The 13,764-nt window shown below is 37.0% G+C and overlaps 1 protein-coding gene across 3 annotated transcripts in view; it reads left to right on the top strand.

Moving 5' to 3' along the window:
* Positions 1-2,454: 2,454 nt before the first annotated feature.
* Positions 2,455-13,764, top strand: part of NCAM2 (neural cell adhesion molecule 2) — a 120,758-nt gene continuing 109,448 nt past the window's right edge. For 2 of the 3 annotated variants that reach the window (XM_053456845.1, XM_053456846.1), the window contains exon 1: positions 2,456-2,805. In XM_053456845.1, coding sequence (XP_053312820.1) covers positions 2,754-2,805 — 52 coding nt within the window. In that variant the 5' untranslated portion in view covers positions 2,456-2,753. Of the gene's footprint in view, positions 2,806-13,764 lie in introns of all 3 variants that reach the window. The other variant, XM_053456844.1, reaches the window with a different exon arrangement.

Below are 13,764 nucleotides of genomic sequence, written 5' to 3'. Positions count from 1 at the left end.
ACAATACTTGAAGCCACCAATCACTGTCAGGAAAGTGCTTTTATTTAAATCAATGGGAGAACTTGTTGCTCATGCGCACAGCAGACTTAGCAGACCCTTACCCAGTGTTCGCAGAGATAGCACTGGAGCTCACTGTTACGTCACATACAGAGAAATAAGTTTGATGGAACACATACCGGCTGGGGGTTGGGGAAAGGGACAAATGGATATGCAGATTCCCCCATGCATCTGCAAAAAGGACACCTTAAAAAATACAAAGTGACATGCAGCTACAAAACGCATTAAAGTGGCTATGATGGATGGAGTGTCCCTTTAAATTGTCATTGGTCTCATATTAGATGCAAGTTGCATGTTTAAATTGTTTGACTGTGTCATCCTGACTCTTACTTTCGAAGCCCTTCATAGCGGTTCCACTATTTGCATCTCCTCACTCACTCTCCGCTAATCCAATGATCTCCTCCTGTCCTCTCCTCTGATTTCTCGCTCTCATACACGCTTACAAGATTTCTCAAGGGCTGCCCCTATCCTCTGGAATCCCCTCCCCCGGCCTGTCTGTCTTTCCTCCTGCTTTCAGTCCTTCAAAAAACCCTCAAGACCCACTTCTTTAAGGACGCTTACAACCTGACACCCTAACGCCCCCCATATTCCTTTAGCTCACCTTTCCTAGTCCCTCTCCTGCAATACTTACACTAGCGTGACTGCTCCATCGCTAACAACACCACTTATACCGCTTGAGTAATAAACCCTATCGCCCTCTACATTGTAAACTCGTTTGAGCAGAAGCCTCATTACCTGTTGGTTCTTTAAGTCATATTTTTATGTTGCATACTACTGTCCTGTCTACCCATTGTACAGCGCTGCGGGATATGATGGTGCTATATAAACCATAAATAATAATAATAATAATAATAATAATAATAACCTCAACCACACAAACAGAAGCAGGGAATTCAAGCTATCGATATCTGGAGCACTGTTCTTTGCATCAAGATAACATTGAGCTCATACTCCTGAGTAATCACAAGACTTTTGAGATCTCCTGCCTGCGGGCTGTTAAGCAAAAAAAAGATACAGATCATACTGTATCTCTCCAGTCACCGCAAACATACTAGACGGGAGAAAAACAAATGTAAAGTGTGGTATTCTAATCTATTTCTATCTCTATGGTAATGATTAGCACTGACATGAATCCTAGCTGTGGGTACATAGCCTTTTGTTTCCCAAGCAGAAATGTATTTCAAGACTGCAGAGATTCCCAAGTCATAAGATTTCGATATAAGGGCCGCATTTATTGAGTTATGCCTTCACTTCCGATGTTATGTTCTTATTTAATAAAGCCACCTCTGTTTTGGGTAGAAGCTCCCCTCCTCCCAACTCCTTCATGTTCCCCAGCACTGCTTTAAGGACTATGCAACAGATACATTCTTACATAGCGATGCATTCTAGAGGGGAAAAGACCTCCAGCCCCCAAAATACCTATCTGGAAGCAGAAGGCGTCATGTAATTTAAAGGGTATGCAGCAGGTATATCCTACATAGTCACTGATTGCTAGTTCTGGAGACAAGACACCCCTAGCCCCCAAGACACTATCTAGAAGCAGAATACATTGAGTAATAAAGGGAAAATGCAAAACATACAAATTATATAGTAATTAATTGCAATTTCTAGAAAAATGAAACCCTCAGCTTCTAAATAACTACAAGTGCATCTTGCATTGGAATTCTAAACCTCCAGCCCCCGAAAATAACTACCTGTAAGCACAAGGCATCATGTAATTAGGAGGGTCTGCAACAGATGTAGCTTACATAGTCATTGATTGCCAATTCTAGATAAGGGAGACCCCCTAGCCCCCCAAAAAGCAGAATGCATTGTGTGATTAAGGGAATATGCAACCAATACCTCTTATATAGCTATTAATTGCAATTTCTAGAACAATAAGATCCTCAGCTCCAAAATAACTCTCTAGAAGTGCATCTTGCATAGCAAATCTAGAAAAGAATAAAACACCAACCCACTCCCAAAAATAATCTGGAAGCCCATGGCATCATGTCATTTAAAGGGTATGCAGCAGATATAGGTTACATAGTGATAGCTAGAAAAAAAAGACACCCCCCTAGCCCCAAAGAAATTATCTAGAAGCACAAAGCAAAAATGATTAAAAGAATATCCATCAGATACATCTTACATAGCTATTAGTTGCAAATGCTATCAAGAATAAGACCCTCAGCTCCCAATTAACTATCAAGAAGTGCATCTTGCATAGCAATTCCAGGAAAAAAAGACCCCAAGCCCCTAATAAGTGGCAGCACAATTCATTATGTATTTGGATACTGTTAATATATGATGTAGCCCCCCTCCCCAGCTCTGCAGGGTATTTAGCAGGTGTCACACTGACAGAGGGATGCAGTTTAAGACACCAGGCTGCTGCTGCTGCTGCATCTTGAACTAAGCAGCGCGGACGAATCCCTGAGCCAGGAAAGGGTGACGTGCCTTTTTTTTGCGGATGAACACCTTAGCCGCCTTGTGGCTGATATAGAGCTGCAGTCACATTGGGTTCTCATCACTTTGCTAGTACTGGTGCTGCAGGCTGTGCATATCAAGAGCTATCTGTGTCCAACCTTCACACTATTTATTTGTATGCAACTGAGGCTAAGGAGAAGAGGAAAAAAAGAGCCTCAGATTAGAGAGTGTTATCAGATTCAAACTATCTGGGAACTACTGTAGGAACTGTCCAGCAGCATAAGCTTCTGATCATGAAACTCCTTTATATGTACCTGCTTGGATTACTTGTCACCAGTGGTCAAGGTAGGAGTCATATGCATTCAAGTCATTCTAAGTGGGCTTTAATCATTTTCATCACAGTTTACTGATTGCATGTTTACAATCACAAGAGGCAGGCATGAGAAAGGTAACAATATTGTATTTTGTTTTGGTACTGATTTCATAATAATCATATTGTGGGATTGTGGCTGTGTCTTCATTTGGCTGAAGAATGAAGCTGCTTAGATTGTATCACTATAGTAAATGGAATATCTATATTTTGGCTTGTGGGTTCTTTATTAGGAATGACAACTAATGCTGTGTGACATCATTTATCATAGTTAAAGCCAAATAGATCTTTAACTTGTGTACTGCAGAGAAATTGAGTGTGTTCCAGGTATTCTTGTAACATATAAGGATTTATGCAAAGATAATGAGATTTTTTGTTATTGATTTCTATGTATGAATTAGATGAGTTTTGCAATAAGTCTTTTAACATCAAATTGCATCTATATTGCATTTTATGGATGCTTATCCGGCTTTAAAATTAAACAAATGAGAATGTGCATTTTCATTCTGTTTTATCATTTTATTGCTATTTGAGCAAAGGTTTTAATTAACAAGTCACCAAAAAAAAAAGATCAAGTTCTGCATGCCAATTGAGAAATTAGAAAAAAAAAAATATTTAAGCTGTTTACTTTTTAACCAGCAGGGGGAGCTAGTACTCCACTTTGGAATCTCATCCCAATGCCTTTGAGTTTGTTTGCTTCTGCTGTGTTAGAAAATGCTTTGACATACACCAAGTCTGTCTTCTATCACTCCTGAAGCACGACTTGACATTTTGGACATGAAGCCTTCATTTCTTCACACAAGAGAGGGCGAGCATTCATGCCTGTGTCATGATCGTGCGCAGATTAAAAATAAAAAATAGCCAGTAAAGAGAAAAAAAATATGGTGAAAATGGCATAAATTGGCCCAGTTGGGTGATGGACTAGATTTCTGTAGAACTGGAAATCTGACCGGACAGTACCAGCATAGTGAGATGTTGGCTAAGAAACCAATTAGTGCTCTGTGGAATCGTTACTTGCTATATAACGAGGCTATAGGACCAGATGCATAAATATTTCAGCTCAAAATCATAGGGGAAATAAATGATGTGGTTGTTTAATGGTCAGTTTGCGGAACTGTTGCAGTCTCTCTACTCTTTAGAAATGCATGCCAGTACACTGTTTGCTTCTCTATTAACATAGTGGTGATTTCAGCAGAATGTAACGTGTAAGAAAACCCGCCAAGTATTCGTGTTTGCTCAGCCAGGTGCTTGCTTATGCTATCTCTGGTCCATTAATATGGCAGTGGGGAGTCATGAGAAATTTAAAAATCAACCATTGTGCATTGTGCCTTGAAAAGACAAAGAAAACATTCTTATGTTTGCTTAATGTTTAGGGATTTAGATAGCTAGATGCACATTCTCTTTTTCTCGGTTTCATCTGATATCAATAGACACATAGAGGAGAGTAGGAAAATAAGTGATCAGCAATGCCCATTGTATAATGAGAACAAAGCAACAATTGGCTTAATATCTCCTAATTTAAAAAAATAGGATTAAACATTTAAAATGAAGCTCTTTTCGTTACGCAAAAAAAACCCCCAAATGCTTATTTAGATTCATTAAAAGGTACATTATTCCAGAATATTAGGAAATTAGTCAGTAGTCTCTATCTACATATTTTTTAAACTTACGGCCCAAAAGAAGAACTTAATATGCCCCTGCATCATATGAACTTTTATGTATGATTAAATATTTTTTCCTTTCAATTATATTTGGAATATTGGCTAAAAAGTACTTTTTGGAGCCCAGGAGCAAATAAATGAAAATTATGATTTTTAAAGAAAATCATGACATTTCTGTTTGGAATTTTTATACAATTCTCAGATATGGTAGATATTGCTGTATAAATGTGTTAATGTGAAATACTATGAGTATGCGTGGTAACTGTGCCTCTTGCATGTTAGATGCTGATTAGATGCAGAATATCAGTAATATTTGAATTCTAAACATATAGGATTCAAAAAAATATAAAAAAGGGAAGAAGATTCAGAAAAAAACTCGGTTCTGTTTATATCTTTGTTGCAATTGCAACTAATTTCAAAATAAGCATTTTAGTTTTGAAACAAATGAATTAAATGACGGTAACCAACTTTATTAAGATATAAATGTAATTGATGTTGACGTGTAGATTGTACTCCTTTCTTCTGCTTTCTTAACAGGAGACATGTCCCTGATTGTAATTTAATGTATTGTACTCTGACTAATCTATCATAAGGAAATATTGGGAAAATTGTTCTAACATCGGCACAATTACTTTTGTGTAATATACTGCATTTTATGATTTCTTTAAATGTTTTTTTTGGGGGGGGGTCTGTTTTTTTTTTGCTTCTATGTTGCTTGGGCATTTGATATAGATGAAAGATCTTGTCTAGTCCAGGAGTTTGTGGAGGATGGCTTGGTACAGTAAAACTCTGACATTTGGTTCCCCCTTTTTTAAATTAAAGGATTTTCTGAGTACATATAAAAAGTATAAAATATTTGAAAGAAAAAAAAAAGAAAAATGTATATAACATACAACACTTGCTTTGACCCCTTGGTTGACAGGCAAATGGATTAAAATGTTATTTATTTATTTTATTTCAAATGATGAAAGTATGTGTATAGAAGTAATGGAATTATTACTCTGAATGATGTCACATGTCGTTAGAAGATGTACAACCACCTTGGATCAATCAGAACACGTGAAATAACTTCAGTGACATCACTTTAAAACATAATTTATTATGCCGTGACTTTCAAACACGGCATCAAATTATTACGCCTCTTGGTCTGTGAAACACTCAGGTGAAATAATTCCGGCTGGTGTTAACTTCATACATTCTATTCATACAATGTCCTTGGTAATGCACCTTCTAGACCAAAGACATTAAAGGTCAATTTACAGACTGCGGCTACAGTAATCAACTTAATAACTCTCTTGCCGAGTGTGGAGACTGAAAAATAAATGTGAAGTGAATGGTTTTATTGTTATTGCTAATGCCGTGCCAATCGTAAGACAAATAAAGGTTTACTGCAAAAACTGGGGAAAAAAAGAGCAGTTCCCATATTCAGCTCATGTTTCTGGCAATTCAACGGATCTTATAGGTTTAATATATTATATGATCGTTTTCTGTAATCTAGTCTTGTATAATGTATTGAACGTTTTATGTGTTTATTGGAATAAAGCTGACATAAGGCTATAAAAAGCTTCTGTTCCGCGCAACTAGGAAAATGGCTGACTTCTTAGTGGCTGCCAAGGTCAATGCCAAGCATAGGTCATGCCACTCAATCTGTGTCTGAATGAGAGAATTACGGCTAAGCGTGACACAAAGGGGTTCATTAAGTAAAGAGGGTGTTGACAGCCATCTTTGTAGGATAGTTGTGATTTCATCTGATTGACTTCACTTTGAATTATGAGGATCCAAGCCCAGTGAGCATTGTTGGATGGCCTCGCATAAAGCATATATATAAATCTTTTAAGAGTTCTTGAAAATCACCTCACTGATTGACCTATCCATTATGGAGGGCAAGCACACCCTTTGTACAGGGAAATGAGCTAGAGATGGCCCTTTATAATGCAAAGCGAGTTCAGAGAGCCGAAACCAAAACTCTCTCTTTTAATGAATTAAGCCGTTGGACTACATGGAATAAGTATATTGACAGACTGTGCTCAGAGCACTAAGATCAGTCTTAGCGTATTGAGCGTTGATGCCCAATTACTGGAATACACATTTAAGCAATTAGTAGATGCACATATGTGGAGATGAAAGATAACTCTACACCATCATTACAGTTATGACATGGTTTTTACTGTAAATTGCATGATTTTTAGTCATGGGTTACCTTTTTTAAATTGCAGATATATCCAGTAGACCACAGCTTATTTCCTAGCATAACAGAAGCCTACTTGTTTTATAATAAGTGTCGTCTTGATACATAAAGATCTTGGGACAAGCTTCGAATTATGGGCCCGTTCCTCATGCCCCCTCCCGCTAGCCCAGTTGTGACCTGAGTGGAGGTCTGTGCAGCTGCTGGCTAGGGCCCCCTCCACTAACGCTTCCTCTGTAGTCCGAGTGCCACCTGCTGCTGGGCGCTTGGATATGATGTCATATCTCAGCTCTCTGCATCACCAGATGATGTGCATGCCACAAAGGTGAAAGTAGTATTTGAGATGTCTGTGCCAGTGGCTGCATAAACCTGCCCCTTCAGGTTTAGGTGGCCGGTGGGGGTGACCCAGTGGGCAACATATCATAAAGTGCCAACCCTAGTATCAAAAATAGTGACGGGAATGCCTTATAGTTTGAACTTAATGGGTTTTTCTTCACCTGGTAGGTCACAACAGCAACCACTGATCCATGTTATAACATTCTTCAAGGCTGAGCAGCCTCTGTATAGTTGTAAATGTTTAAATAATAGAGTGACTTATATGACTTATACGTTATGGGACCCCATTCAGTTTGGGTTAAGTGGTCTGTAATGCGGTCTTAGTAAATGATTTTTCTTTTATTAAAGACCACCTTCGCAGGCCAAAAGAGTATGGGTTTTTGAACTCTATCTTGTACCTCCATATAGGTATCGTAATAGCCATCGCTTATTAGTCTTGGCTCACCAGGGTGTTTGATTGAACTTTCAAATGCTCTGTTCATGATGCGTCAGATGACATCAGAAAAGTGACAGGCCAATCCAGCAGGAATGCAAAATATTGAGTGTATCTATGACATAATTGATGTGGAAAAGAATAAAATAGATTTCAAAAACTCTATTGCACATAAAAGCTTTTGAATTGTGTTATTATTTCCCGAAATGAATGTCCAAATGTTGTTCTATTCATTCGGAATCTTATAAAATGATCCATTGTGGGTCTGTAAACACCAACCCTCTCCCCTCTTGGAAAAAAAATATCATTTAAATGATGTCTTGTGACATTTCTGATTCACATGGGGGCGTGCAGAGATAAATATAATAACGTATTCTCAACGGTATCAATTAACTACCATTTATTGAGCGTCCCATTGTTTTACAACAGAGTAAAGCAAGGTTGAAAACAGAGATATTCCCGTGGACTGGGAAGATAAGCTTTATAAACTTGGCCCCATGGAGCTGTTAATTTAAAGGACAGAATTTCAACAGTCTAGAAGGAAAATAAAGGTACATTTATGAATCTGAAATGTAAATTACACTTTAGGGCTATGTCGGAACGTAAGCATAATTATACAGCATAACGCTTTGGTTTATTATAGAGCTAAAGTCCCGGGGGGGGAGGGTTGAGCATTAAATCATACAAGAATAAAGCAGAGTATTGGTGCTTTAAAGAATAGTTTGTTCTATACCCTACATACCATAACATAGAAATATAGTCTGCCCATTTTTCCTGATTTATAGACTGAGACATTACTTTGTTACTGGTCTTGTCTTAGATTAAGGATAGCTTTAAGCTTATCTCATCCATGCTTAAATGACTTACCTTTATTAGCCTCTACCGCGTCTGATAGGAGGCTGTTCCATTTATCTACCACCCTATCGGGAAAGTAAAATTTCCTAAAATCACCTTCCAGTTTAAGCATATTATTCTAATACTTCTCCTCTGAAATAAACGTATATCCTCTAGGTCCCGATTGTAGGTTAAAGTATGATGATTTGGGGTAACCGGATACTATCCCCATGCTCCCAAATCACATCCATTTTAATTGCAATTACTCAAAAGAACGAACAAATGAACAAATTCGATCGTTTAGCTTGTGTTCAATAACAACATTAAAAGAAACGACCCATTGACTTAGCACAGTCGTTTTGAAAAAGGAAACTAGGCAATATCTCCATCATAGTTTATTTATGATTCAAAAATTCAAATGAAAATTAAAATGATGACCAAGCCTAAAATACTTTATGGAACTCTTTAAGCAAAAATTAAGTTGATATTAATATATATATATATATATATACTAATCTCCTTATAGAATATCGAAGTTATGCCTCTCATTACCATGCATGTCTTGGAGAATTATTGGTCCAGACTCATTGGGGTGTCACTGTTTGCTACATGAGGTTACATATTCTACTTATATTCTAATGAAGTTATCGTCACGAAACATCTGGGATTACACAAATGGGCATAGAAAAAGATGTAAAGTTACAAAACATCATGGGTCATGGAACTACATATACTAAAACTGGCCATTTTTGATTATACTACTCAAAAACAACGCTGGCCTTTTCAAGTAGGTTCTTTTTACCAGTAGAACACTATATTTCCTATATTGTGTTGTTGTATAATAATTCTTGGAAGAAAATTCTAGTTGTGCATTCATATGTTATAGAAAGACGTGTATGAAAAGGCTTCATTTCATTTGTGGGAAAAATGCATCAGCAGATCAAAAGTCAGTTCTACTCTGAAAACCACGCAAGAATGGAAACCTTTTAGCTTTCCCAGCCTCTCTGTGTGAACAACTTTCAATGCTCTTATTTAAAAAATAAAATAATACATACGTTGAGACGTAGGTCAATATATGCGGTTTGTATGTGAATATATATTCTTATTGCTTATCTACTTTACTCAGAAGCTTCTTGGTTGCATTAAGATTATTCTGTAGGTCCAAAGGTTTTCCAAGTGCAATTTAGTAAGGGCCTAAGAGCCCCCATCAAAAGAAATTACTTTTTCACTCCATGCTGATTATGGTTTCATTTACTCTTTTGTGGGATCCAGATGTTTGGGTTGGAGCAGAGAACGTTGTGCTTCTAGTGGCCCATTGTCAGCAGAGTAGCCCACCAGGCACCCAGTCACAGCAGCACCCCTTTACAAGGACAGTAGCTACTCCGTTTGTAACCTTGTTTGTTTTTATTCTATATTTATTCAGTTGTATGATGTGCATAGTTGTATTATGGCATCAAAGAGGAAACCTCGTCAGATGTTTTATCACCTGTAAGTAGGCAAATCTAATAAAAAGGTGGCACTAACTAAAAGCTCACAAAACATCAAGAATCTAGGGCCTATGGATTGTGACATAAAGAAACTTGCACATCCTGACCAGGGCTATGTCCACCATACAGGTGCCTGCCTAGGGGTCTAGATGGAGGGCTGCCGGTACTAGTTTATTTTCTATGTAAGTAAGCAACAGCATGCAGGAGAGGGCTTCAGAAACATCATTCACTTAGGGCTGTCCCTAAACTCGGTCGAGGACCAATGGACAAGTGGGTCATGAGCAATGGTTTAAAATATTTAATGATCATCAGTGACATAATGGGGGTGGAAAACACTTTTTATAGGACTAGTCTTATGTTTTGTGTGATACTAAAACTAGACACACAGCTGATTCTCTTTCACCATTTGATAATAAAATCTATCATTTTGATGCATGGCTGTTACACAAATTGTAATATGTAATTATTGCTCTACATGGCATAGACATATGCAGCATAAGCGTTTACATGTCATTATGTTACCGTCAGTAGCAGTCTTAACAACAGTAAATTAACGTTGGTTGCACTTCAGGTTTTCCAAACACTTCACATGATTTCTCAAGATTCAAGAAATACAAATATTTCAAAATAGTCCAAATCAAGAAGTTTCATGCTTGCAACAAAAATCTTTGGTGTCAAAAGCTAAATTCCCACTTGGAAATAAATCTAGACTTGGGTATGAACCGGTGGCCCAGATGATGCTGTGCCCATGTCTCACAGCGACTTTGCCACAATATTTTTAATAATAACCATATTTTAGTGTGTAGTTCTGTAAAAATATAGAACTTCACACATTAAACAGTACTTATTATGTCTGTTTTAGGTGCTCCATACATTTGGTACATATGATTTTAGCCAATGGTTCCACATGACAAAAAATATATTGTTGTGTGTCTAAAATGCTGTAAATGTCTTTATTAGATTCCTTAAATATTTGTTCCCATCACAGGCATACACATTTTCCTAAATAACAAAAACTATTTTATGGAGTTATCTAGAAATAAAGGCGAATATCCTGTACCGAGACACCTTAAAAAATAAAATGATGTTATTGGCCAGTTGTAAATCTTTGGACACCATGCTCAAATGTTAACCTTTTGAAATATTTGGACTTATGTCCTCGTTAATACTATTTATTAATGTCCTTACAAATATTATTTGGTTTTACCAAATCGTTACTGTGAATTCCAACATAGCTTTCACAAATACTCATTCCAATGCATTTGCTTGATTCATCTACAGTGTTCATTATGATTGCAAAAATGAAACATTACTTTATAACAAATTGATATTATAGTTATATTACATTTACCGATAGACTTTTTTTTCCGGTGTATTGAAATAAGAATCTCAGCGAAGAATAAGAGCTATGACTATTATTTTCCAAGGAGAAAGAAGAACGCTTGAAATACATTTTAAAAAATACTAATTGCTATGTTTATCCGTCGACCATACTGCGCGTATTTATAGAGGAACATGTCACTAAGTACATTGATATGCGTTGACTATATTGCCATATTGCAAAAACTAAAACACAGATTTATGAAATTCTCTTCTGTGCAGAAACATAATGAAACCTGGTTTTCTATATCCTCTGAGCTTTGAAAACTAATTAAAAATGGGCTCTGTGTAGCAAGCATTGTAACTGGATTGTTGATCCTAAATTGGAGGAAGGATATTAAAAAGTGTATTATGCCTATGTATATCTGTCTAATAGCCATTAGATGTTATTGTGCATCACTTTTGTTACGGACGATTTTAATCTGACATTATGTATGAAAAAAATATAAAAACAATTACTTTTTAGATGAACAGATGTGCGCCATATACAATTCAATAATTGGTTTCAGGGTCATTGAAAGAACCGGATAACGTGAAAAGAGGATATTTTCCGAATTTACTAAAAGAATATAAATACTTCTAAGGTGTTTTAAAAACCCTTATATTTTGAACATAAAAGTGTTAGATTAAAATGTAGACACATCGATAATTTAAGGATTTATATAGCTAATTTATCTTGTTTCCTTTCCATAGAAACATAGAATTTGATCAGATGTATCAGATGAATCAGATGTAGTCTGCCCATTTTCTACCTGCTATAAGACCTCAAATCTTAATATGTCCTTGGCTTTGTCTCATGCTCAAAATAGCCGAATGAATATGCCATGCAGGTTTACAGTTTATGCCCTTAAAGCATTAGCCTCCATCACATCTACTGGAAGAGTGTTCCATCACCCTCAGTGATTGATGTCTTCTGAACAACTTGTCTAATCAAATAACTCGTTAATTTAGCGACCCGGACAAATTTGGCAGGAGCCAGATTTTCTATGAGCCTCTTGTTCAACATACTTGGTGCATAGAAAGCTGAAAGATGGAGCGCAGAAACCAGAAGAAACCAGTCAGGGAACACATCTTGACTAATGGACTAATGGGCCATGGCTCTGCCATTTTGTGAAAGTGCAGACAGATCCATGGAGAAAGAGAAGCATTTTCACACGTCTACACGGATTTGTCTGCATTATTCTGCTCTCTTGAAACACTTCCATTAAAGGGTAGAGCCATGGCACGCCCCAAGGGTAGAGTAACTCCCGCATTCCTCCAATGGGGGGAGAGGGTGTGTGCAGAGGCCCCACCCTTTTGCAGAAGTGCTCTGGGAGGCCAGGTTAAAAGAGCGGATAGCAGAATGAGGCGAACCAAGAAAGAATACAAAAAAAAACAAGAAGGGGCGAGACAAGGAGCAAAGCTGCAGAAAAAGGAGACAGGGGCACGATTGGCAGAGAAGGTAGGGAGACATTGAGAGAGGGCATGAGAGCACCTTAGAGATAGAATGAGAGAGCATGACGTAGAGTGAAAAATGCAGCAGAAAATGTGATGCTCTCTGCTTTGTTTCCATATGTTTCATCAAGGATCCTTCCTCGTTTTTGCTTTTTTATACAAATGAACCGAATTTTGTTAAAGTTAAAATCTCCTTTAAGCAGGGCCCTCCTCACCTGTTGTTTCTGTACGTCATATTGTTATGTTACATACTACTTGTTATGTCCTGTCTACCCATTGTACAGCGCTACGGAATTTGATGGCGCGATATAAAACAATATATAATAAAAAAAATAATAATAAAAATGTAAAAATCTGAATACGCAATTTAAAATAGTGATGATGTACTCTAGTGTTGTCAAGGAGTTAAAAACTGTTCAACAGTATCAAATACATTTTATTCTCGACTGATTGCAAAGATGTTCATTAAATTCATTTTTTCAAGTGATTGCTCAACAATAAACCAAACTATACATACTATTCTTTCTTTGCCTAACCTACAGGAAGGAACAAACCAATTTATCGGTGGTCACTATGATAAACCCTGTTCGTGTTCTGCAGATTATTATTATAATTATTTAGTATTTTATAAATATATCAATTTTGATTTCATATAAAGCTTACTTTTGTCTACATGCTGCATGTCTGCATAGTATGTTGGTTCCCAAAATCTCCTGCTACAATGCATGTATATTTATGCGACAGCAGCTTGAAATTCTCAGTAAGCCACCGTCCTCCCAGCAAATAAATCAAAATGCATAATCAAGCAAATAAGGGACAGTGCAATCACTGGTAATGATAAATACTTCAAAGCAAGCCCTAATCTGTACAAAAAGCAATATACAATATTTATCACTTATGAAAACAATTGGAGTTAGAGAGAAAAATAAATGCCTTCTAGTGCCTTATCCATTTGCTAATCCTCCATAAGCCCCAGCTATTGCTTTAAACATAAATCAATGTTCTATTAGTATGGTGCTGCCTGATAGGTATGCACATTCTTATTCCGTGTCTGAAGAAGGATACTCAGAATGATGCGGTAATAATAGGAACGTTCTTATTCCAAAGGCGATGTGTGCAGGAAAATATGCAGGATGGGAAGGATTATTATATAAAGCGCTGTGTACAAATTGCAGACACTTAAC

The sequence above is a fragment of the Spea bombifrons genome, chromosome 2 (assembly GCF_027358695.1).
Source record: "Spea bombifrons isolate aSpeBom1 chromosome 2, aSpeBom1.2.pri, whole genome shotgun sequence".
NCBI classification, from domain to species: Eukaryota; Metazoa; Chordata; class Amphibia; order Anura; family Pelobatidae; genus Spea; species Spea bombifrons.
This window is presented reverse-complemented; position numbering and strand designations above follow the sequence as displayed.